The sequence below is a fragment of the Hirundo rustica genome, chromosome 14 (assembly GCF_015227805.2).
Source record: "Hirundo rustica isolate bHirRus1 chromosome 14, bHirRus1.pri.v3, whole genome shotgun sequence".
Taxonomy (NCBI): domain Eukaryota; kingdom Metazoa; phylum Chordata; class Aves; order Passeriformes; family Hirundinidae; genus Hirundo; species Hirundo rustica.
In genome coordinates, this window is record NC_053463.1 from 1,259,503 (window position 1) to 1,282,344 (window position 22,842).

General features: G+C 48.7%; 1 protein-coding gene across 1 annotated transcript; it reads right to left on the reverse strand.

Annotated features, from left to right (window-relative positions):
- Positions 1-225: 225 nt before the first annotated feature.
- Positions 226-19,437, reverse strand: TTC1 (tetratricopeptide repeat domain 1). The gene is made up of 8 exons (XM_040078439.1): positions 19,354-19,437; positions 18,278-18,592; positions 10,245-10,305; positions 9,064-9,176; positions 8,848-8,884; positions 7,014-7,162; positions 5,002-5,056; positions 226-802 (listed from the first exon to the last, which is right to left on the reverse strand). The coding sequence occupies exons 2-8, from the start codon at positions 18,581-18,583 to the stop codon at positions 669-671; spliced, it is 855 nt and encodes a 284-aa protein (XP_039934373.1). The 5' UTR covers positions 18,584-18,592; positions 19,354-19,437; the 3' UTR covers positions 226-668.
- Between the last annotated feature and the right edge of the window lie 3,405 nt (positions 19,438-22,842).

The window sequence follows — 22,842 nt, forward strand, 5'->3', positions numbered from 1 at the left end:
CATTTCATTTCAAGGTACCTTTACAAGGTGTGCAGATAGAGAGGGAGGCACAAAATGTCATTGTTGCCTTCAGAAAAATGAATACCCAGTAAACAAACTGCTGGAAGGGTGGCATGAAGTTTAACGACAACACTGCTGCTCCTCATGAACGTTATTTGTGGGACCTTTAACAACAAACCCACCTTGGGGAGGGCTGAGCCCAGGCAAGAACCTCACAACCCAAAGAGCAGAAGTACCAAGCCTTTATTACAAGATCCATGATTCCAGGGCAGAGCTGTGTCCAGGGGTGCCAGTCCCACCCCGCTGAGGGTGGGGCAGAGCTGCTGCTGGATTTCCCCATTCCCAGGACATCACCAGCCTTTGTTCCAGCCTTTGGATTGCCCTGAACTGCTGCTGCCAGCACTGAGTGGGCCAAACCAAGGAAGTGCCTCTTGGAAAAGCCAAACACCGCAAGGGAAGGGGAAAAAAATATATATAAAAAAAAGAATAAATCACACACTGGACACAGTTATCACTATGAGAAGTTGAATGAGTTGCTTTACATCCACATTGCAAATAATCTCACAAGCTGGGAAATGAGTTTGCTGAGTCTCTGCTTCCCCTGGGGGTGGAGGGTGTTGGTTTGCTGGATCCCGGCATGGCACGTGCAGAGCCACACTGAATGCACGTTATCTGTTGTTGTTGGGGTTTTGAACAAAATTGATGGAGTAGGAGCCAGTTGATGAATCCTGTTTGATCTGGAAGTTCTCTGTTGACAGGCCAAAGGGGCGCAGGACCAGATTGCCCAGATCCTTCAGTTTGCCTGCAATGACATTCCAAGAGAACGAGGTGAGAGCTGAGCAGAGGGAAAACTCCCATGGAATCACACCCAGCTGCACAGCCCAGCCCTGCTGATTTATCCATCAGGTAAATGCTCAGGAATGCTCTGCATTTTGTCAATATTTAGGCTCTTAGCAGGAATTAAAAATCATTGTTAAATATCCACAGAGTATGAGAGTTAATAAAATCCCGAGTGACATGAAGAGTTGTCAAACATTTGGCCACAGCTGAGCTTCAGGTCTGGGGTGAGAAGTGTCTTTGTGGAGAATCCTGCAGAATCTGGCACGGCTGGGCAGGAGAGCAGAGTTTGCCTGGCAGGACACTGGGAAAGGTCTTTTCCAATTGCAGGCTGGATGCTCTTTTCCAAACCCACAAACACCCCTGACTGCCCCGGCACCACCCTGCAGCTGCAGCGGCTCCTGGGAGAAGCTCCCCAGCACAGCACGGATTTGGGGTGTTATGATAATCCCACCAGCACATCCCAGCTCACCTTCCTGCTCTCTCCCTCCCCAGGCAGGCTCTGGGGCAGCCACACTGAATTAATTAATTGTTAATGAGGCAGAAGAAAGCCTTGGCTTTTCCGGGCACTCCAGCCCGGAGCCGCTGCTGCTGTCCTGGCACACACAAACCCAGCATTGTAGGGAAGCTCTGTCTCCTCCTCCCACAGCTCCTTTCAGCCCTAAATTAAGGGCTCCGAAAGAAAAGCTCCCTCAGAGCCTGTGCTGGGAGGAAGGAAAAGGCACCACGTGGAGCTGGGACTCAGCTGCAGAGGCTGCCCAGGCTCCAACACTCCCTGTCCCCAAGCAGGGTCACCCTCTCCTCCCTCTGCCCTTATTCTCACACATTTTGCTCTTTTTCTTTCAAACACACCCTGTTTATTTTCCTGCTGCAACTCCAGCACGTTCAGGTTCTTCACCAAAGCAAATATTCAGAGGTTAACAAGAAAACAGAAATGTAAAAATCAATTTAGGACTCAGGATTCATTACTCACCTAAACTGCAATTCAACACCCTACTGAAAGAGGCAGATGCAGGAAAAGATTACTCACAATTTACATTAAGATGTAACAGCCAAAATTAATTGCTATTCAGTCTCTCTGGCAATAATTCTGGCTTAGTTGCTGGTGTTAATGTGGGGTTTGGAAGTTGAAAAGCTCCATCTTGCTTGTGTAAAGAATTCTTTTGGAGAAAAGACAAATTTCCTGATGAGGTCTCCTCTCTGCGTAACTTCTTGTATCACCAACATTTTTAAGCAATTAAAAGAGCAAGGGCAAATCCTTCTCCCTTCCCTAAATGTTAAATGAGGACTGAGCTGTAACTGTAATTTGGATGGGGTTTAACTACTCAGAATCACCTTGTGCAGGGTTGGGGTTTAGCAGCTTAGCTGCAAATACAACATAACATAACAAAACCTCAATTCTTTAGGCACAAAGCCCAATAAATCTCTTTGCTGATCTCAGGTAGCTGGAAAAATCTCTTTTTGGCAGGAAGGGCCAGGTGAGGTGCTAAAACCATTCCAAAGCTCTTCTCTCCTCACACCCTCTCCCCAAAGGAGTGGTCCCAGATATCACAATAATTATAAAAGTCTCTAAACAAGACAGGAAATTGTTGGCTTTAAGGAGAGAGATACACCCCCCTCCCAGAAGACAGTCACTGAGGAAGAGGATGCTCATGGAAGTACAGAGGGAAAAGCTCCTTCCCAAGGCTGCTCCAGGTCCAGCTCTCTTTGGTGTGAACTCAGGGGTCACTTCATCCTGAGCACACTTCAGTGGCAGCAGAGCTGAACAAATCATGGAAATAACTGAAATACAAATGTCAGCCTTGGAAAAGGGAGGTCCTTGAGGACACACAGCACGAGGGCTTGGCCACAAAACGGGATTTTTCTGGTGACATCAGCCTCGGCAGTCACATGGCCCTCAAGGAAAATCCAGCCAGGAATGTGTGCTCTGGGTTATTACACACAAGCACTGCACAAGGGCTTCAGCCTCGGACAGAAATGAGCTGCAGCCCAGGGAAACAGGAAACACACTTGGGAAGGAGGAGGATGCACTCCATTTAGCTGGGTTTGTTTGTACACAGCTCCAGTTGCACGTCACTGGGAGATGGTTGCGCAACCCAGGGCTTGTTTGAGTTGAAAGAATAAAAGCTCAGCAAAATGAGGATAGGCTAATTCACTGACTGAGGATCAGTCCAATATCCAAAGGCGGCAAAGCACAAACTGGGACATTGTTCCTAATTCCAGTTTAATGTCAGTGCTCCTGGAGCAGGCCTGGCTTGGAACTCTCAGGATGCCTCAGTCTTGCTGTCCTGGAGCCCCAAAGCCTGGAATACAACCCAGGCACCTGAGCTGCTCTGTGGGAAGGCAGGAATGTCCCCCTGGCACTGTCTAAGCCCAGTCACCCAGCTCCAGCCACAGTGCCACGAGCCAGGTCCATCCTGGCAGTGGAAACGCAATCAGAAAGGGTGGAAAAGTGGGGAACAGCTTCCAACAAATTCACTGTACAACAAAACAATCCAAATGAATCTCGGAACCACCACATTCCATCGAGTTTCTCTTCTCCCACTCCCTCCACAAATCCTATCTGAGCCCCCCTCCAGGGCTCTCCCCTGACCTCAGACAGAACTGCAGCAGTTTGCAAACCTTGGCAAGTGCTTCCTTCCTCCATGGGCAGCTCCATGGCACCACCACTGCCTCCCTTAACAACAGCACACAGGGAACCTTGGAAAATCAGGAGAAGGAGCTGCCCACATTCCTGACTTCACTTCAAGAGAATGTTTTCTAGAAACCCCTCCGTTTGTGTGACAGCAGTGCTAAGCTCAACCCCACTGCCACCACGTCACTGTCATTTAACCAGAGCTGTGACAATGCTGTCACACAGCAGGCTGGGGATGGATATACACATCCAGTCTGGCTCTCCAGCTGCTTGAACGCCTCGTGTGACATCACTGAGAAGGGATTTCTTTCTCCAGAATCCCAGACAGAAACAGTCTGAAATAGTTCCCAAAAGCCCAGTTCAGTTCTGAAATCTCAACTACCTTTAAAGTATTAACACTGTTAAAAGCGATCCCACCTAGTCTGACATCCAGGGAAAAACCAGCAGGGCAGAACTAGGGTTGGATTTACTGTTCCAGGCAAATCCCTTGTGATTAGTGAAGCCCTTGAGAGTTCAGCAAAGATCAGGAATATTTTCATATCACTCTGTGCTGAAAGCCATCCCATGTCCTACCAATGGGCCTGATCCTTCTGGAGATTTTCTGCATTTGTCATTTATTTATCCCCATCACCTTTAACCTGCTTTACCTGGGGCTTGCTCTCAGCACAGTGGGGGAAGCAGACTGTGATCCTGTAAAGCTCTGTAAACCCCACTGACACACTGCTAGCTCAGAGCAGAACAAAGCCAGAGCAAATCAGAGGCTGCAGAAAAGAAATTCCAGAAAAACATCAGCATAAGCTGAAACAGCCTCTTCTTCCCAAATATATCGAGAATCAGTGTGAAAGACAGGCTGAGTTTGTTTGACCTGATTTTCTGCAAAACAGCCAAACCCTGCCTTCCCTTCCCTTCCCACCAAACACAGCCTTAGGAAATGTAAATCCGCTCCTGGCGCTCACCCTGGGTAGGTCCAGTTCAGCCTCCAGCCAGCCAGCAATGAAATGCTGAATAAATCAAGGCAAACATGAACACTTGGAGGTCTCTGGGCTGGAAGTGCTACAGAAAGAATCACATTTATATCTTCAGCCCCCAGATCAAACATCCCCAGTTATTCCAGCTGGGGGAGTTCCTTTAGGCACAGGTTTAGTGAAAGCCCTGGTTTATCCCTTTCATGGGAATGTTTGCTTTGAGGGTTTATTTGCAGGGAGAAATGGCTGAGCAGTTGGGCTGTGTCAGACCATTTTCCTCAGCTCTTAATCACATCACTATGAAATTGTTTTAGAAAGTTTTGAGTTTTCTGTCTTTAAATGGAACTAATGGCCTTTTCTGCATGGGAGAATTCCTTGTCTTCAGTTTACTGCAGGTGAAACCAAGCAATTGTGAGCTACAAAGAAATCAGGAATTTTGTTTAACACTGAACAAATATTTCCTTTCAGATCTACCTCCTTTAAATTTTATACAAGAGATTCTATTCGTGCATTTTTTTTTACTAGGAGATTATGAAGGTTTTTATAGAAGTACATGCTACTCACCCAACATTTCTTTCTTTAATTTTTCATTCCTCTCCTCAATTTGCTGTGGTAATCTCTGTGGAGAGAAAAAACCTGGAATCAGATCCCTGCTTTCAAAAATGCTCCCATTTTGAACGTCAGCAGTGACAGAGACACAAATCCTGATGTGCAGTCCCTGCTCCAGACTCTGAACACTGCTAATCCACACACTCAGCATTTCCCATGACAGGAATGTCCTTATGGACACCCATTTTCATCTGCTGTCTGTGATAGTTATCCCAAAGTACAACTGCTTCTGGGAAATCACTTTATCTGCCCTAAAATCCCTCAAAAACCGTGTGGAAGCTGAAATTCTCCCAGCAGTTACACACCTGTGAAAACCCAAACCTAACCATGGCTTCCATATAATGAAACTTTCTGGGAAAGCAGCAACAGGGATGATTTGACCACAAACCATGATAATTCCAAACTGTTTACTCTGGCATTGAAAAAGTCAAAAATAACTGAGGATTGAAATCAGAACCCCAGCTCTGCACTCCTGAAATACACACAGGCCTCAAGTACTGGAGCAGGTACCAAATCAAGAATCAAAGAACTCTTGTGCATTTCATATTTTAACCCGTCATTTAACAGGGTCATGACGTTCCCTGGAGCGGTGTGAGATCATTCCTGTGGGCAGGGAGGAGGAAGATTTGCTCCAACTGTGAATGAAGCCAATTTGAAGATTTTCTTGAGGCATCATTTTCATTGCCAGTGAGGGGGAAAAGATCCTGTGACATTCCTGCAAAGCAGAGACACTTTGACCTTACAAGAGAGCAAAGCTGCTCAGCCTCCTCCAGGTTAGAGATGTCCCCAGGTATGTGGAGTCAACAGCTGAAACTTGGGGTTTTTATTATGAAATTCAGAGATTTATGATGAATATTTGAAAAGTGTAAAATTATAGCTGTCAGATTTCCTTAACAGCTTTTCAAGAGGGACTTTTAAGCTTCAGTCTCAATATTTTGCTTCTCCCCTCGAATCTGACAAGGACCAGCTCAAGGCAGAGCACCCCAAATGCCAGTGCAGGGTAATTTGAGGGAATTTGTCCCAAGGGTTGTGCAGCCAAAAGCTCTGCCTGGCCAAGGGAGGTCAGGGAGCAGGAGGGGGTGGAACCCCCACCCTCTGCACTGCCCAGGCACAGAAATCAGGAATAAACCCTGAGCATTCTGACCTGGGCCTGAAGGACGGCCAGAGGAGCAGCAGCACTGCTGGAGATCCCCTTCTGGGGCTGGGCCAGGGCTCGGTCCCTGAGAGAAAATCCTGCCTTTGCAGAGGCCCAAGGACAGTGTTTGTACTTAGAGAGGTTCCAAAGAGCCTGAACAGAAGCAGCCACCCCTGGGGGTCTGACTCAGAATTCTGGATTATCCTGAGTGGGAAGAGACCTCCAGGATCACCAGCCCAGCTCCTGGCCCTGCACAGACCCCCAGCAATCCCATCCCTGGGAATGGTGTCCAAACCCTCCTGGAGCTCTGGCAGCCTCAGGGCTGTGCCCATTCCCTGGGGAGCAGCTCCTGGCCCAGGGGAAGCCCCGGCCCAGCTCCAGAGGCAGCAGCTCCTTTGTAGGAGCTCAGCTGTTTTATGGGGTCACCCCTCAGCACCAACAGCGCTCACACAGTTAAGCAGAATATTTTCTGCCATCAGTGCAACTGATCCAGTCCCCCAGGAAATCATTCCAGGCAAGGTTTCTTGCCTAATATGCCATAAAAGCTGTTTCTAATCTGTCACTTACAACACCACAGTGTGGGGAAAAGGGGGGCAGAATCACTGCTAATGATTTATTTCCCCAAATGGAGACTTCGAACAATTAAGCTTTTCATAAAGATTTTTGTAACAACATATTCAGAGTGGGTTTAGAGACAGATTTGCAGGTGATGCACATGAGGGTTTTTTTTTTCCTTCTGAGGCAGAATCCATTGCAGGTTCACTGGTGTGAAGCTGAACTAAAATAATAATAAATAAATTAGGCCAAAGTTTACTGAAAGGCTTAAACTTACCATGCAAGCTTCTCTGGCTTGATGAACTGATGGGTCTTTTTCTAGGACTGCCTTATAATCTTCCAGAGCTTCATCTAATTTTTCTGTTTTTTCATAAAGTTCTGCTCTCCTCAGCAAAGCTCTGATATAGTGAGGGTCTAATTCCACAGCTGGAAAACAAAAGCAAAGCCCAGGATTGTACTTGAAGCCTTTCTCCAGCCCTCAAATGAATTCTGAAGTGTGTATTACATTTGTAAGTTGTCCTTAGAATGTAACTCAGGATCAAGCAGAGGCAGAATTCAGAAACAGCTGCCTGGGACAGTTTCATGATCATATTTCATTTAACGTCCACAGCCTCTCACAGATGGAAGTGATTTATGACCACAAAGCTTTAAATGTGCAATCCTATCCAGGCAGGGATTCTATGTGATGCTACAGAAATGTGAAGGACCTGCAAGATATTTCAGTTTTTGTGCGTTTAGCAAGTGGCTATTATTAGATTGCAGCTGAAGTTAAATATCCCTCCAGACACACACAGCAGGGAAAATCAGCCTTGCCACGCTTATCTCAGTTCAAGTGGAGACAAACTCCAGGAGAATTTCTGGAGCTCTTCTGAATTTAGTATCAAACAGTCCAGATTGTGCTGGGAATGCACAAACAGTGATTTCAGCTCCATGAGCTGGCAGAGGGGCATCCTGACCGAATCTCAGCTTTTCCTCCCCTCATTCCCTTGGCAGCCAGGGCTGTTTGCAGTGGCAGTTCAGAATGAATGCTAAACTCAGCAGTAACCTCCACATGGTAATCCCTCAAGAATTCCTTCATCCATTTTCCTCACAGAAACAGGGAATGTGAAAGATTTCACCTCAGAAAGAGGGACTGGGAGGGATTTTTCCTCACAAAAAGGGGTCTGTCCACTTTATATTTCCCAGCCCATTAAAATGGTTCTGGGGACAATTAAATCTCAGAAATATTGCAGTTTGTTTCCTCTGGAAGGACAAAGGCAGTGGCACAGTCAGCACGCTGCAGGTGACTGAATTGCTCTGCTGTGCTCCCGTCCCTGGGGAGCGGCAGGCCCTGGCAGCTGAAGTCTCCCTGCTCAAAGCACATTGATTCCCTCTGAGCCACTGCAAAATTCAAGGTGTTTTTCAGAAAGCAGCAGCACCAAAGCCAGGCAAAGCCGCAGTGAGAGAGGCTAGGGAGGATTTGGTACCTCCAGGAGCCCTTTCAGCAAGCACAGCTCCCATTTCTGAGCAGGCAGTGCTGGCACACGGCCACTGGATTAGTTCTCTGATTGGTAATTTGGATTTTTTTCCCCAGCTGTCACAGGGAGTTTAACAAACACTCGAGGGTGGGTGAGTGGGTGGAAGCAATAAAGCAAAGCACAGCTGAACTGATTCCACCAGAAGGTGCAGAGAGAGAACTGTGCAGGGCAGGAACAGGGGAACAGAAGCCCTGGTGACAAAGAAAAAGCTGTGCAGGAAAGGGACTTGATAATGCTTTTAACTCTATAAAGCCTCAGAGTTCTTTGGAATCTGGGATTAAGTCAGGATTTGGGAGGATGGCAGGTGGAAGTGGGTTTGAAATCACAGGTGTGGAAACAGTTTCCACAGAAAAGACTTTGCTCTTAAAACCAAGTACAAACTGCAGCCTTATGGTGCAAGAGAATAGAAAGCAAATTACTGCAGACAGGAAAGGTCTGACAGACATTTTACAAAATAAGTAATACAAATCAGGTGTTTTCTGTATTCTTTAAAGATCCTTATGCCCAAATTTACAGCTCTGCAGTAAAGGCACTAAATGACACAATTTATGCATAAAAATCTGGCACAAGGGCAGCACAGAGAGAAAAAAGTACCTTTGGTGCAGTCACTCAGGGCAGCCTCTGTCTTGTCCTAGAACACAAAACAGTTTTGTTATACTGAAGTCATATTTCTTCTTGTCCCCAGCCCTGGGGGTGTCCCAGGAAGGGCTGGAGGTGGCATTCAGTGCTCTGGGCTGGGGACAAGGTGGGGCTGGCTGGCATTTGTGCCAGCCTCAACCCAGGGTGACACAGAACAAAACCAACACTCACCTGTTTCATTTTTGCAGCAGCTCTGTTTGAGAACAGAACAGCCCTGTCCTTCTGGAAGCAGGCTGGGCAAACCTGCAGAGCCTTGGTGTAGGAGTCTTCTGCCTCTCCATAGTCTGCAGAGAACAGGAAAAAACCAAACCAAACAATTTATTTCAAATCACTGAACCCCATGGCTGAGATTCCTTTGGAAACGATTCTCAGTATCTGGCGATGTGACACCAGAATCAGTAGCTGCTCTCAAAGAACATCACTAAGTACATAAATACAATCCATTATTTTAAAACTGACTTAATTGCTTACAAAAGCAGGAATATACCCCTGAGCTGAATGCAACAAGTGCAGCAGGATGTGGATGTAATTCTCACCCCTGACATTGTTTGCTCTTTGAGCAGAAGTGGAATCCCTTTGGATGGAGTGCTGAAAGCTGTCAGTGCTCTGTAGCTGCTCAGAGCAGCTGCAGGGAGCTTTTCTGACCACATCACCTTCAGCTGACCTGAAGATCAGAGGGGCTGTCCAGGAGAGGCCGGGGATGAGACTCCAGCAGCACTCCAGGCCTGTGGCTCTCCTGGCCTCAGCAGCTCCCTCCTGCCCTCTCTGATGCCTTCCAGAGCTGGGGATCGTTCCCAGGAGCACACAGTGAGACACCTGCAGCCTCTGCCTGCTCCTCAGGGCACACAGGTTCCTTGCATTTCCTGCTTTCTCTGGGAATCCTCCACCCACCAGCAGAGTCAATCAAAGCAGTGTTTAAACCACTTCCCCCCTTGTGTTTGTTCATTCAAATCAATGTGTAAAGGTACAAGACAGCTACAGAGCCCCGAATCTTGCATCAGTTCTAAGCACAACCATCAGCCCAGCTCAGGGCCCTGAGGAAGCCTTTTCTGATCAGTAAGAGAAACCCTGGCTCTTGGAAGGCAATCCAAAATCCATGGGTTTGTATGCAAACACTCAGCTTTCACAGGAATCCTGCTTCAGTACCCAAATCTTTGGGATCTAAACAACTCTAAAGGAGCTCTGATATCTCTGTCTCTTCTCTAGAGCTGGATGAAAAATGAAAGAGGGGATAAAATTCAACAGGGACGGGGTGAGATCTTCCTCAGGGTTTTCTGCACACCAGCACGATGGCTCAGTACCAACGTGAGATTCTCTAACATCCACGGGGTGCTCAGAGATGATCAACCCACCTCCCTTCTTGAAGTGCTCATTTCCTTTCTCCTTCAGCCCCGTGCTCTCCTTTCTTCTTTTCTACAAAAGAAAAGACAATGTCTCAGAGTATTTCACTGAAATGAACAACTAGGTCAGCTGCAGTTCCAAATAAAGTATGGAAGGGAAGCAGAATAAAACATAACCTGAAGAGCTTTAACTCTGCCAAGATCTGCTTGTAGACCCTGTGACATGAAATCCTTTACATCCCCATGAAACACTGGAGTGTAACAGCGAGGCAATTAAAAAGCTCCACTTCACAGGCACCAGGATGCAGGGAGAGCATCCATGGAGAATTCCATGCTTTAAACCAACACATCAGCTTTTGGCTGCCTGTTTGCTTCTCCTTTCCAACTGCATTTCATTCACTCGCTGCAGGTCAACTACGCAGAATATATTTTAAATGTAAAGTCTCAAAAGTTTTGCTTGAAATAATTCCACCTCAGAAATTCTGGTTATTTTCAGAGATGCACAAGGAAAAGGTCCAGGCTGAGGAAGATCTCTTAGGCAGAAAGAACCCCCAGAAGCAGGTTCTTTGTCCAGTGAGAACTGCACATGTGAGCAGAGCTGTGTTTTCAACCATGAACATCTTGGCACTAGGGGAGGCCACGCTCAGGCTCTCAGCCTGTGACACAGAAAACTCAGGACGTCACCGAGCCATCCCTTCAAGCCTCTGACAGTGCAGACATCCCTGGAACAAAGCAGGGAAAGGCAGGAACATCACAGAGCTCAGGAGTCATCCTGTGCTACAAAAGCCATCCTTGGAGCACTGATTTTTCTCCCAGCACACAAAGGACTTCAATGGAGGTGTCTGTAAATTACAGATCACTGAGCAATTAAAAAGCCAACAGTAGGAAAAGGAGCAGTTTCCTTTCCTGCAGATTGTGTGAATCAAGGATTAATGCAATTATCAATATCACACAGAACATCTCCTTGGAAACAGCTAAATATAGTACAGAGTGTGGAGCACTGCACCAGCTCCCAGCTATGCCAAGGAGCTGACAAACAGCTCAAAATCTCAGGTTCTTCCTCCTGCTTTTATTGGCTTTGGGAATTGATTCACCTGACCACTGGCACCACCTCGAGAACAGATCAGGCTCAGTGGAAGGACACCGAGTCATGACACAGAATTCCACAGTAAAATCTCGCCTGACCCCTTTGATACATGCCCAGACCATCAAATTCGTTCCTACTGCCTATTAAAAAGCTTTTCCAACACCCACTACTGCTCACATTTTAAAGAAACCCCACAAAACACAGGGCACACAAAGCATGCCCGATTATTCAGGCAATGCCTTTGCTCAGGGAGGGCTGACAAACCCTTCCCCAAGTCCTTCCACAACACCCCAAGGGACACAGTTGGTGCTTTCTAAACGTGAACATACAAATTCCACGCTTCGGGCTGCATGAAAAATCCCAAATTCTCTGTGTAATGCAGAACTCTGCTGTTCAGCACAGGGGATGTGGAACTGCTACACCTCGATTTTCAAAGGAGCAGACAGAAATTCCTGCCTGGACCCCACAAAAAAGCCTTTTGAAACACCCTGTAGTGCACAAAGGGTGAAAATGATCCCAACATTTCGTGGCACTGAACAAAGCAGCCCCATCTGAGCACAGGGCAGGCCTGAGATGAGGATCCTGCTGGAAAGATCTGCACAGACAGCCCTCGGTGAGGGGAAGGGCTGCCTGAAACACAAACCCCACTGACTTCATTGCTCATGACCTATTTAGAAGTGGCCTTTCAGTGCCATGAGCACTCTCTGCTGCTCAGGGTTCAGTTACAGCTCCACGAGAATGAAAGGATTTTTATTGTGAACACAACTACAGCCCACTCTCACCAGTCCTGAGGCTGAAACCCTGGAATCAAGTTTATCCTGTATTATCAATAGTTTGTTTCATTTTGTACAAATTATTTAAAAAATATTACGTGTTTACCCCAATTATGCATGAAATGCCAATATAAAAAGTGATTTGCAGCAAGAAAGCTTCAGAAGAATAAGCTTTGTATTAAAAATGGAGTAAAAGAAAAAACAACAAAGCACTTTTAAGAGATCTGTGTATGATTTTGTAATTTACTCAGCTCCCTGCAAAGCAGCAGTGGTTCAAAACTTGCATTTCTGTGAGAGCCTGACCAACACTTTCAACATATCCCTGGTTTATGGGTTTCACTCCCAAACTGAGTGCCCCAAGTATTTTTAAACATGTGAAGTCTGTAGGGTACCTCCTGCACATCGATGGATTTGCATTTCAGGTATGACTGACCAAGAAGCAACATCTACAAGCCAATTCCTCTGGCTTTTCCACAAAACGCAAAAACATGAAAAATGGACGAGCCCCTCACAGGCTCAAGGCACTGCCCTGCAAAGCAGGCTGGGTGTGAAATAAATACATTATTTATTCCTCCAGCCACACATTCCTTTAACAGAAATTCCTAAGGCAGAACAGGAGAAAGGCAACTCTTAGAATTTCCGTTTCAGCTGGGCTGCTCCCGCAGAGGCTGGGAGAACCTGCTCAAATCCAGGGAAAAAGCCCAAAGCACTCCAGCACTGAGAAGAGCCAGCTGTGCCCTGAGGATGCTGAATTCCCTCTGGGACCGACTCAGTCCCCAGGGAAAATCCCAAGTGACTCTGAAGGGATTTGCACAAGGTCCCCACCAAACTGCTCCAGGACAAGGCCAGGGAGCTGTCCTTCCTCCCCCCAGGGAATGAGCTCAGCCTGAATCCTGGAATGCTGTGCCCAGGAAAAGCCACCCAGGAAAAGCCACCCTGGCCTGCTCCGTGCCCTGGGGCTGCTCACGCACAACTCCCCCAGTTTAGGATCTTCTGCTCTTCAATGGCAGCAACATCTGAAGGTTTGGGTTTTTTTGTGAATTTTAGCAATGCAAAGGTGACAAATTCCAAGGCAGGCACTGATTGTGATGTGGTTTAAACAGCTTTTGAAGTTCAGAAGAAATAACAATGTAAGTGGTGATGATTCTTTTGGGATCTGATTAGAAAAGCTTAAATTTGGGCACTGAATTCCAATCACATTCTCAGAAAAACAAATCAGTATTTAACCCAAACCTGCCTGGCAAAGCCAGGGCTGCTGGAGGTGGTCTCAAGTCATGACAAGGGACAGCTTGGCCTCGTGACAATAAAGCACAAACCCAAATCAAACACATCCCTGCACCTCAGCTGCTCTGCCAAAACACTCTGGGTTAAATCGAATTTGATACAATTTATTTATAACTATATAATTATAAATAAATTCTATTTGGATGTTAAACGTAACTTTTATAATAATAAAAGCATTAGTCTGCTATTAAAGACAGCAACCTACACATTCCCCTTTTCCTTGGGAAGTGAGCAGCAGAAGAGCTGGAAATGAAATCCTTGAACAGCCAGTGGGATGAAGGAACAAGACCCTCCGTTTGTGACATTGCCCTCAACATTTCCTCTGGCTGTTCCTGTGTCTGGATCGATCCCTTGATTTCCTTTGCTGGGAACTGTTCCTGGCTCCAGCTCTGGACACTCCTTACAGCGACCCTGCCCCTCACAGGCCCTTGGGAAGGTCACCAAAACCAGGGAAATCCAAAGTCCTGGAGTTCAGAGAGGGCACAGAAACAGGACTTTTACACAGATCAGGAACGAATTTTTCACCTTCCAGTCCCACTTCAGTCATTCATTAGCAGTTGTCTGCTTCCCCCTGCAGTTTTGGGAAGCTACTGCTCTGTCCAAGGGTTTGGATTTCAGCTGAAGGTTGGAGTCAGCCCAAAAGCTCTTTTCAAATCTTGGAAACACCTAAAGCTGCACTTAGGAGGCTCCAGGGCAATGGCAGGGACAGACCTGGCCTGTCCCTGCTCCCTGGGGTTCCACAGAAAAGAACTTTTATTTTTCCTACAACCAAATCCCACCGAAGCGGCAGCAGCACTGCCAGACACAGGGAAGGAGGTCACAGCCCAGTTAAACCCAGCCTAAGTGTGCCATTCATCCTTCCTGCTCCAGAGGAGCAGCCTGGGGCAGGGAGAGAGGAGCTGCCCATAAATCCATCAGCACCAGAGGAAAAGGCCTGGATCTGACAGCAGCAGTCCCTGCCAGAGAAATGCACAGCTGAGCACGAGACTCAAATCTGACAGCAGCACTCAAAGGGACATGAAGGGAGATTTTTCCCTCTTCCTGTTGTCACTCAGCAAGAGAGTTTTGTTTGTTTAAAACTCAAAGAATTATAAATCACGCAGGAAGATTATAATTCCAGCTTTTATTCAAATTCTTCTCACCAGCTCTTGCAATTCATGACTGCAGCAGACAGATTTACTGCTCAAATGCAGGCTTTAAGTCAGAAAATGTAACAGGATGTTTCATTCTATACAGAAGCTTCCCTTTATGGAAAACAATGGGATCAACCCAAAGGCACAGGGAGGAAAGGAAGGGTGAGGAGGGGGCAGCTTAAAGGAAATGTCTTCACTAAGTCAGTGTTCTCTGACAGATCCTAGAGCCTGCAGAAAACAGGGGGGTTAAAAAAAGGAAATTTTTCTGTTTACCTCAGTGAGAATCTCAGGTATCAATCCAAAATCCTATTTCTTAACATCAGTTCTACCACATCCTTACAGAGCTGCTCACAAGACACTCCTCAAGAATCTCCTCTCGCTTGTCTTGCTGACACATTTCCTGCTGTCAGAACAGGAACTGAGATTCCAGCCAGCTGGAGGTTCAGGGCACATGGAAAGGCCAGAGAAGGAACTGCACAAAGGAATATTGGGTATTTATTCTGGTGTCTTACAGAGCACAGGGACTGATATCCAAAATTCCAGCTCCCCAGGCCAGAATAGGACAGCATCTGCCACGATGGAGGAGCTGGGGGATTGGGAGCCCTGCTCTGGATAAACTCCTCATTAAAGGGTGTCCCTCAGAGCAGGGCTGGGCTGAACAATGACCCCACAACAGCTGCTGGGTGTCCTGGATTAATTCTGCAGAGCAGCCCCGCGTCAAAGCCATCACTGTCACTGACAGCCAGGCAGAAAAATCTGCTTGGAATGCATCAAAAACAATTTACTGCTCAGTGCCTCTGCTGAGGCAGCAGCAGCAACCTTGTGAAACAACAACCAAACCCTGGAAAGGTGAATTTCAGGCCTTATAAAGCTCAGAGGTGCAAGCCTGGGCTCTGTTTTTAAAAACACTTCTTGCAGGTTTGTGTCTTAATATCCTGCAAGTTCTTATTTTGCTTCTCTGCGCAGAGGTTTCTTAGAGTATCCCTCCTGTCTCCCTGGAAGGAATTCCTGCTGCTTAACATTAGAAACCTCACTGTATGGGGCTCTTGAAATGTAATTAGCGAAAACACACAATCACTCACTGGCTCCTTCCCCCTGAGCTCTGCAGCAGCCTCTGCACAGGTGAGAGTTTCTACTCTGAGCTGCTGGAATCTGCACAGAAATACCCAGAGCCAGGACCAGAACCTGCCTTTGCACCTCCAGGATAAACGAGAGGCTTTTCCTACTGCTCATTACTGCAGAACACGGCTCCATAGAGCCCATTTATTTCAGCTGGTGAACACAACAATGGGCTTTGGTTACAAAAACCCCAAGCTGTGAAGGTGCAGCTCCGTAAATCTGACTGGAGCAGGGCTCACATCCAGCTCTGCTTGTGCTCTGAGCCCACAGTTTGCGGTTGGTGCTGCAGCACCAGCTCCTGGGGAGTTTCTGTTATTCAGACAAGCAGTCAAATCAAATCCATCTCCCCAGGTGCCAGCACCAGGCTGCTGTTTGATGTCTGCTTCAACCAGCACTGCCCTGGATCTGAAAGCACAGCTTGATCTCCTGTGAATCCCCACCCTCGGTGCTCCACCTCCCTGAGGTGTGCAGCACCAACAACCCAGCAAGGACTGCTGAGAGGCTGCTCCTCACCTCAACAAAAAACACTTCTGAGGATTTCTGTCTCATTTGCTGGAGCTGCAATAAAAAAAATGAATAAAAAAATCACATTGCCCTTCTCAAAAAAATAAAACCCAAACCAACCCTTCTGAATCATTGGGAGGAGGTTTAAAAGGTTTAAAAGCTCCGAGTAAATGAATGTACAGCACTGTTTGCAGACTGGCACTGCGGGACTTTTTCTTAAAAGCTGCAGCATTTAACAGAATCTTTGACAGTCAGAATATACAGAATGTTTCACTTGAAAAAATGAATTCATGGCCATCAGTAGCAAGTACAAGGAGGAGAGTTGGAGCAGCAATTGAGGAGTGATCTGCCCAGGGGGAGATCGTGGGAGGGGTGTAACAACTGTCTGAGCTCCTGACTGCTCTGCATTCAGAGCTCCGCAGCTCTGTAGGAGACACCAGCAATATTCTGCTAGAGAAAAACCCCACATTTGAAAACCTGCAACATTCAGAAATCTCTCCATGGAACACAAAAAACTGCTGATCCAGGACTCGTGGTGCTGGTGAGAGCCAGAATCCCTCAGTTTGGGTAGCTGAAATCACAAACCACTCTGAAGGGCAGAATTGCTCAACACCACTGGAAATAAACCTGCAGCAAGATGAGAGCTGCAGCTGCCTCCAGCCTTTCTCTGAGGAAATCTTCCCAGTTTGGAGCAGTTGTTGTTTTGCACTCCCATAGCCCCTTTCAGTGGAGTTCCACAAAGCTGAGTGCCAAGATTCAACATTCCCAATTATTTTGGTCATTTGACAGCAGGCAAAGATCCATGTGCAAAATGAGATGATTATCTAAAAATACACCCAAACCAAGAGCAGCAGGAAAACCAACACAGCCAATTGCCAGCCTTGCTGCTCTTTTTAGAGTTCTAGAACAATTCCCCTCCAGTTTTTAGCAGTTTTTCTCTGAAGCTCTCCAGTCCCAGGCTGGTGCTGCAGCCCCAGGGTGACTCACGATGACAGTGCTCCTTATTGGACAGGAATAAACACAAGGAGAAGAAAGGGACTGCTCACTCAAGACTGGAAAAAACCCAAGGGCAATGAAATGATTTTTGTGTGTGAGGAGGTCAAGGAAGGTGATTTTTGCCCCCTGCGCAGCACCTGAGGGATGCATTTGGAGAATGTCCTGTTTTGGGCAAAAGCCCCCAAATCAAGCTCCCTCCTACAACAACAACAAGACACTGACTTCCCAGAAGGAGCCCAGGAGAAGCCCCCAAGATGCCCAGGGCTCTGCAATAAAGGAAATTCTAATTAAACATAGGAGCAAAGTTTCCAGGAGAGTTAAACAGCAGAGAGGCTGTGCCAGAGATCTCCCTGGCTCTGGGCAGGGGTTTGAACTAAAATCCTCCAAAGGATGCACCAGAGCATCTCCTGACATTCCCACCCCCTCGTTGTTCATTATTAAATTACAATTGGCAGCATTGTTCTGCCCATTTCCAGCCAAAACAGAAATCCAAAGGGATTCCCAGCAGGTCCAGCAGAGACCAGAATCACTTTTAGTCTCACTCCTACCTCAAGGGGACTCTAAGCCACGTTGTCCTTCCCCACTATTGCTTTTCCACCTCAAGGAACTTCAGTATTAACACAAAGATCACTTCTACAGATGAAAAACTGCATTTTTCTCTCCCCTGCTGCAGGAAGAGTTTGTCCAACGTGACAGCACTGAAAGCAAACAACCTCACACATTTAATGTGGTTTTGTTTGATTAAAGCCCAAACAATCCACAGGGAGCTATTCAAACTGAATCCCAACTCTCTGCATTCCCTAGCCCAACCTTGCAGGAAAACTGTCCTGAAATCTGCTGAGTTTTGGAGAAGCACCTTGCAGGCACCCAGGGGAAAGCAAGGGATGCAGAGACAGTAACAAGAGGGAACAGGGAGAGTTCTGTTGGCTGTAGAGTCACAGCCACCCCCTGGCTGCTCAAGGCACACAAAACCTGCCCTGGAACGAGAGGATTAGGAGCAGCAAGGAAAGCCACAAACATTTGTTACCTAAAAGAAGGGATTTAGAACAGTAAACCCAGACACACAAGAGCTTTAAAGGTCCCTCTGTGTCAGCCCCAGCCCTGAGTGCACACAGATCATTTCAGACCCCACACTGCTGCTTTCATTACCTGTTTCTCCTCCTCTGGCATATCTTTCTCCAGTTCTAGCAAGTATTCTTCATCGAGTTCTGTCTGCTTCTTCGAGCTGCTCTCGTCATGCTGAACATTCCCTTCATCATCCAGCACAGCTCCTTTGGCCTCAAAGGAGTCCTGACAGTCATGGAAACACTCCTCTGTGTGCTGCTGGCCTGGGGAAGGGGCACAGCCAAAGCTCTGGGGGTGCTGGGCATCTCTGGGGTCAGTCCCTGGGCAATTCTGGTCTGACAGCTTCAGGTGATTCAGCAGCTCATCGGGTGCATCTTTAAATTCTTCCATGCTGGGCTCCTGGGAGGGGGGTGTGGAAATGACAGTGACACTCAATAATCATCATTGAAAGGTTTGCCAGCAAACAAATCCCAGCGTGGGTGAGGCTGGAGGGACCACGGTGGGTCACTGGTGCCTCCCCCTGCATTCCCAAACACAGGGAACGTGTCCTGCCAGCTCTGGAACAGCCCAGGGAGGAGATTCCAGCCCCTGTCCGGGCTCTGCTCAGGGCTGGGCACTGCCCAGGGCACTTCTGCCTCCTGGGCCCAGGCCCTGCCTGTGGCTCTGGTGCCACTGCTGGGCTCTGAAGCACAGCCTGGGCCCTGCTCCCACCTCCTCGCCTCCTTGCACATTTATACACACCTAAATGTACTTTATTTAATTTCTTTAATCCACATTTACAAAACTTTAAAGTGCTTTTGACATCACCAAGGGAAACTCGGATCTCTCAGGGCGCGGACAACGTCCCCTGATCCCATGCCCCGTGCAGGGACACGGGGCCGGGCCCCTGTGCCCGTGAGCACGGGAAGCACCGAGCTCAGACCCCCGGGAGCAGCTCGGCACAGCCCCGCGGCACCAGCCCCGAACACCGCCTCCGAACACCGGCCCCGACCACCGGCTCCGACCACCGGCCCCGGCACGGCCCCTGCAGCCCCCCGTGACCCGCGGGGCGCCGTGCCCGGCTCGCAGGGCCCGCCCCGCGCTGCCCGGAGCTGAGGGCAGGGTCCGGATCGGGGCCGTCGCCCACCGGCACCCCCCCCGAGCACCGGGCCCGCACTCACCTGCGCCAGCCGCACTTCCGGCTTCCGGCGTCCGCCACGCCCCCGGCACGAGAGAGCCGCTTCCGGCACCGACAGCCAATGGGCGAGGGGGCACGCGCTGGGCATGCCGGGGACTGTAGTTCTCGGCTGTGACGTCATGGACGGCGGGTGCGAACAGGTGAGGGCAGGTGAGGGAGGGTGAGGGAGGGTAGGTGAGGGCGGGCAGGTGAGGGCAAGTGAGGGAGGGCAGGTGAGGGAGGGTGAGGGAGGGTAGGTGAGGGTAGGTGAGGGCAGGTGAGCGTAGGTGAGGGCAAGTGAGGGAGGGCAGGTGAGGGCAGGTGAGGGAGGGTAGGTGAGGGCAGGTGAGCGTAGGTGAGGGCAGGTGAGGGAGGGTAGGTGAGGGCAAGTGAGGGAGGGCAAGTGAGGGCAGGTGAGAGAGGGTAGGTGAGGGCAAGTGAGGGAGGGCAGGTGAGGGTAGGTGAGGGCAGGTGAGCGTAGGTGAGGGAGGGTAGTTGAGGGTAGGTGAGGGTGGGCAAGTGAGGGCGGGCAGGTGAGGGCAGGTGAGGGCAGGTGAGGGAGGGTAGATGAGGGTAGGTGAGGACAGGTGAGGGTAGGTGAGGGTAGGTGAGGGCGGGCAGGTGAGGGCAAGCGAGGGAAGGCAGGTGAGGGCAAGCGAGGGAAGGCAGGTGAGGGCAAGCGAGGGAGGGCAGGTGAGGGCAAGCGAGGGAGGGCAGGTGAGGGTAGCTTCCTCGTCCTGCCCATGGCCCCTTTCCCCCCAGGGCCTCGCTGGTGTAAACCATTTCTCTCCATGTTTCTTGTTGGCTCCCTCAGGCCCTGCGAGGCCACAATTGTGTCACCCCAAAGCCTCTCCTGTCCAGGCGAACAGTGCCAGCTCTCCCAGCCTTTTCTCCCAGCAGAGCTGCTCCATCCCTCTGCTCACCCTGCCCTGGCTCCAGCAGCTCCAGGCCCTTGCTGTCCCCGGTGTCCCCAGGGCTGGGGCAGCTCTGCAGGTGGGGACTCACCTGAGGGGGCAGAGGGGCACAATCCCGGCCCCTTTCCTGCTGCCCTCGCTGGGGGGTCAGCCCAGGGTGTGTGGGGTCGTTTCTCCATGTCCAGCTCTCACCCACCATCTCACCCTCCACCTGTGCAAGCCCAGCCCAGACTGAGCCCAGGAATTTGCCCTGATCCAGGTGCAGCAGCAGCTCTTGGCTGTGTCAAACCCCATGAGATTCCTGGGACCTGCTTCTCCCCGATGAACATTTCATGTTTATACAACGCAGGAGTATGTGGGTTTTCCTGTGGAACTTTGGGATGGTTCTCCTCTTGTTCAGCTCCACACCCCATTCTGTTTTCATTAAAGGTGTTCAGGTATTTCAAATCTGAGCCCAAAACGAGGGTTGAATTGTGACAGGGGATGGAGCAACACCCCTGGATTCAAACAGCCAGAGACATGGGAGGTTTTACACTTGAGTTGCTCCTCAGAAATTCCCAAATACTGCTGCTTACAGCAGAAGATTCAACACAATGCCCGTGAGCCGGGTGACAATTAGAGTCGATAAACCCCAGCAATCTGGAAAACGCCTTCTCATCATTGATTATAATTATTGAACGCAGGATATCCAAGTCCTCCCGCTGCCCTAAGGGGAAGTTTTACTGTTTAAAACGGCTGGATTTGTGCGGTGCAAAACCCAGGGGCTCCAGCGGCTTGGAGGATTTGTGACTCTCCCCCGCCACGGAAATCCCATAGGTGGCGATGTTGGATTTTCCAAGCCAGGTGCCCGTTCCTTTCGGGGTGAAATTGGTCCCGTTTGGTGAAAGCAGGGCTGGAGGTCCCCCGCGTTCCAGGGGAGCAGGATCGGACTCTCAGCCCCCCAGGAGAGGGACAAATGTTGCACAACCACCTCGGGCCCCACGCCATATGTTAAATTTAGTTCTCGGGACAGCTTTTTTGATCCTCACAGTGAGGAAACCAAAGCTCAACAAATCAAGTAAAGGAAAAATAATTACCATTTTGTGGAGGTCACAGAGAGTTCGGGTTCTTCACCAAAATTAAACATTTGCACACAAGTCTCAGTGGAATCAAATGATTGTGCTTCCCAAAGAACATTTTGAAAGGAAATTGTGAAATAGGCAATTAAAGGCTTTTTAATCATAGCTATAAATTTAAGTTTTACTACATCCGCTTTTTAGGCTGACTTATTAGAGAAACAGTGATGGATTCTTATTAATTTTGAATATCCGTTCTCTTTTCTCTATGTCCTGGCTGCAGTGCTATAACGATTATAGGAATTGTTAGACAGGGAGCATGTTCTTCACAGCTCAAACCAATGTATTTTGTCATAAGAAATTCACAGTAACAGCCCCAGATTTCCTTACCCTGTCTCCTTCCACTCATGTGGAAGTGGAATTTTGGCCCTTCTGGGAAAAAGCCAGGTCACAGATTACAACCGAGTAGAAATGTAATTTTCTGCTTTAAGCCAGGCGGGAGAGCAGAGGGGTGCAGGGGGACCTGTCCCTGTCACAGTGACATAAATTGACATCGTAGCCCTGCCTTTCTCCACACGGACACTTGGTTCATCCCCTCAGTTCAGCTCCAGCCCAAGCAGACAAACAGGTTGTCCTGGGATCGTTAAATCTGAGGAGGGAATTGCAACCTTTCAGTCCCCCAAAAATCGCAGTGGGTGGATGCATTTTTGGGTAGCATTGACACGAACCCAGTGTGATGTGTGTGCAGTTCTGAGGTGTTTCTTTCCGGCCTCCCCAGGTGCAGGCGGTGTTCGTGTGATTCACCGTCCCCGTGCTGTGTCCTGCCCTCTGCCATGTGTGAGAGGAGCTGGGAAGAAGGTGAGCAACTCTCTCGTGGCGTGGATCAGACCAGAATGCAGTGTTCTCCCGCGGGGATGAGCTGGTTAGTGTGTGGGATAAGGAACACTGGATGTGAGCACAGCAGTGATTCCATCCCATAACTGCTGTGATTATCTCCTGTGCTGGGCAATTTTCTGCTCATTTGTCTGAGGTGAAAGTCAAGCACGCAAACTGAGAGCACACAGCTTGGCTACTGAGTAGAAAGTTGTTTTTTTGGCATTTTCCAGACTGGAACTGTACTTTGTAATACCAATGTCCTCTCGTCTCCCCATCACATTTGTAAAGATAATGGGAAGCTGCATTTCCAAAGAGCAAAGGATGCAGGATGCTCTCCTGCTTCAGCCTCATTCAGCGGGATGGATTTTACCATGACTCTTCTCACAAATAATCAGCACTTTTGTGAGAGCTGAGTGCGCTGAAGCCTAATGGGTTTAATTTCTGTACAGCTGGGCTGTGACAAAGCTCCCTGAGCCATTCCAGCTGTGCCTCTCCATGGAGTGGCTCTGGACCAGTCCCTCCTCAGGGATAAAGCTCCACATAGCAGCTTTACCTGGGGAAATTCAGTGGTTTATGAACACCTTCAGTGCTAAATGGCAGCAATTCATTTTGAGAGGTGAATCTGCTCACAGAGTGGGTTCATGACAA

Coding starts and splice junctions, on each gene's coding strand:
- TTC1 (XM_040078439.1), bottom strand. CDS start 18,583: ATGGAAGAATTTAAAGATGCACCCGATGAGCTGCTGAATCACCTGAAG. Junction 8,885..9,063: donor CTGCTGCAAAAATGAAACAG/GTGAGTGTTGGT, acceptor TTTGTGTTCTAG/GACAAGACAGAGGCTGCCCT. Junction 5,057..7,013: donor AAGCCAGAGAAGCTTGCATG/GTAAGTTTAAGC, acceptor TTCTCTCCACAG/AGATTACCACAGCAAATTGA.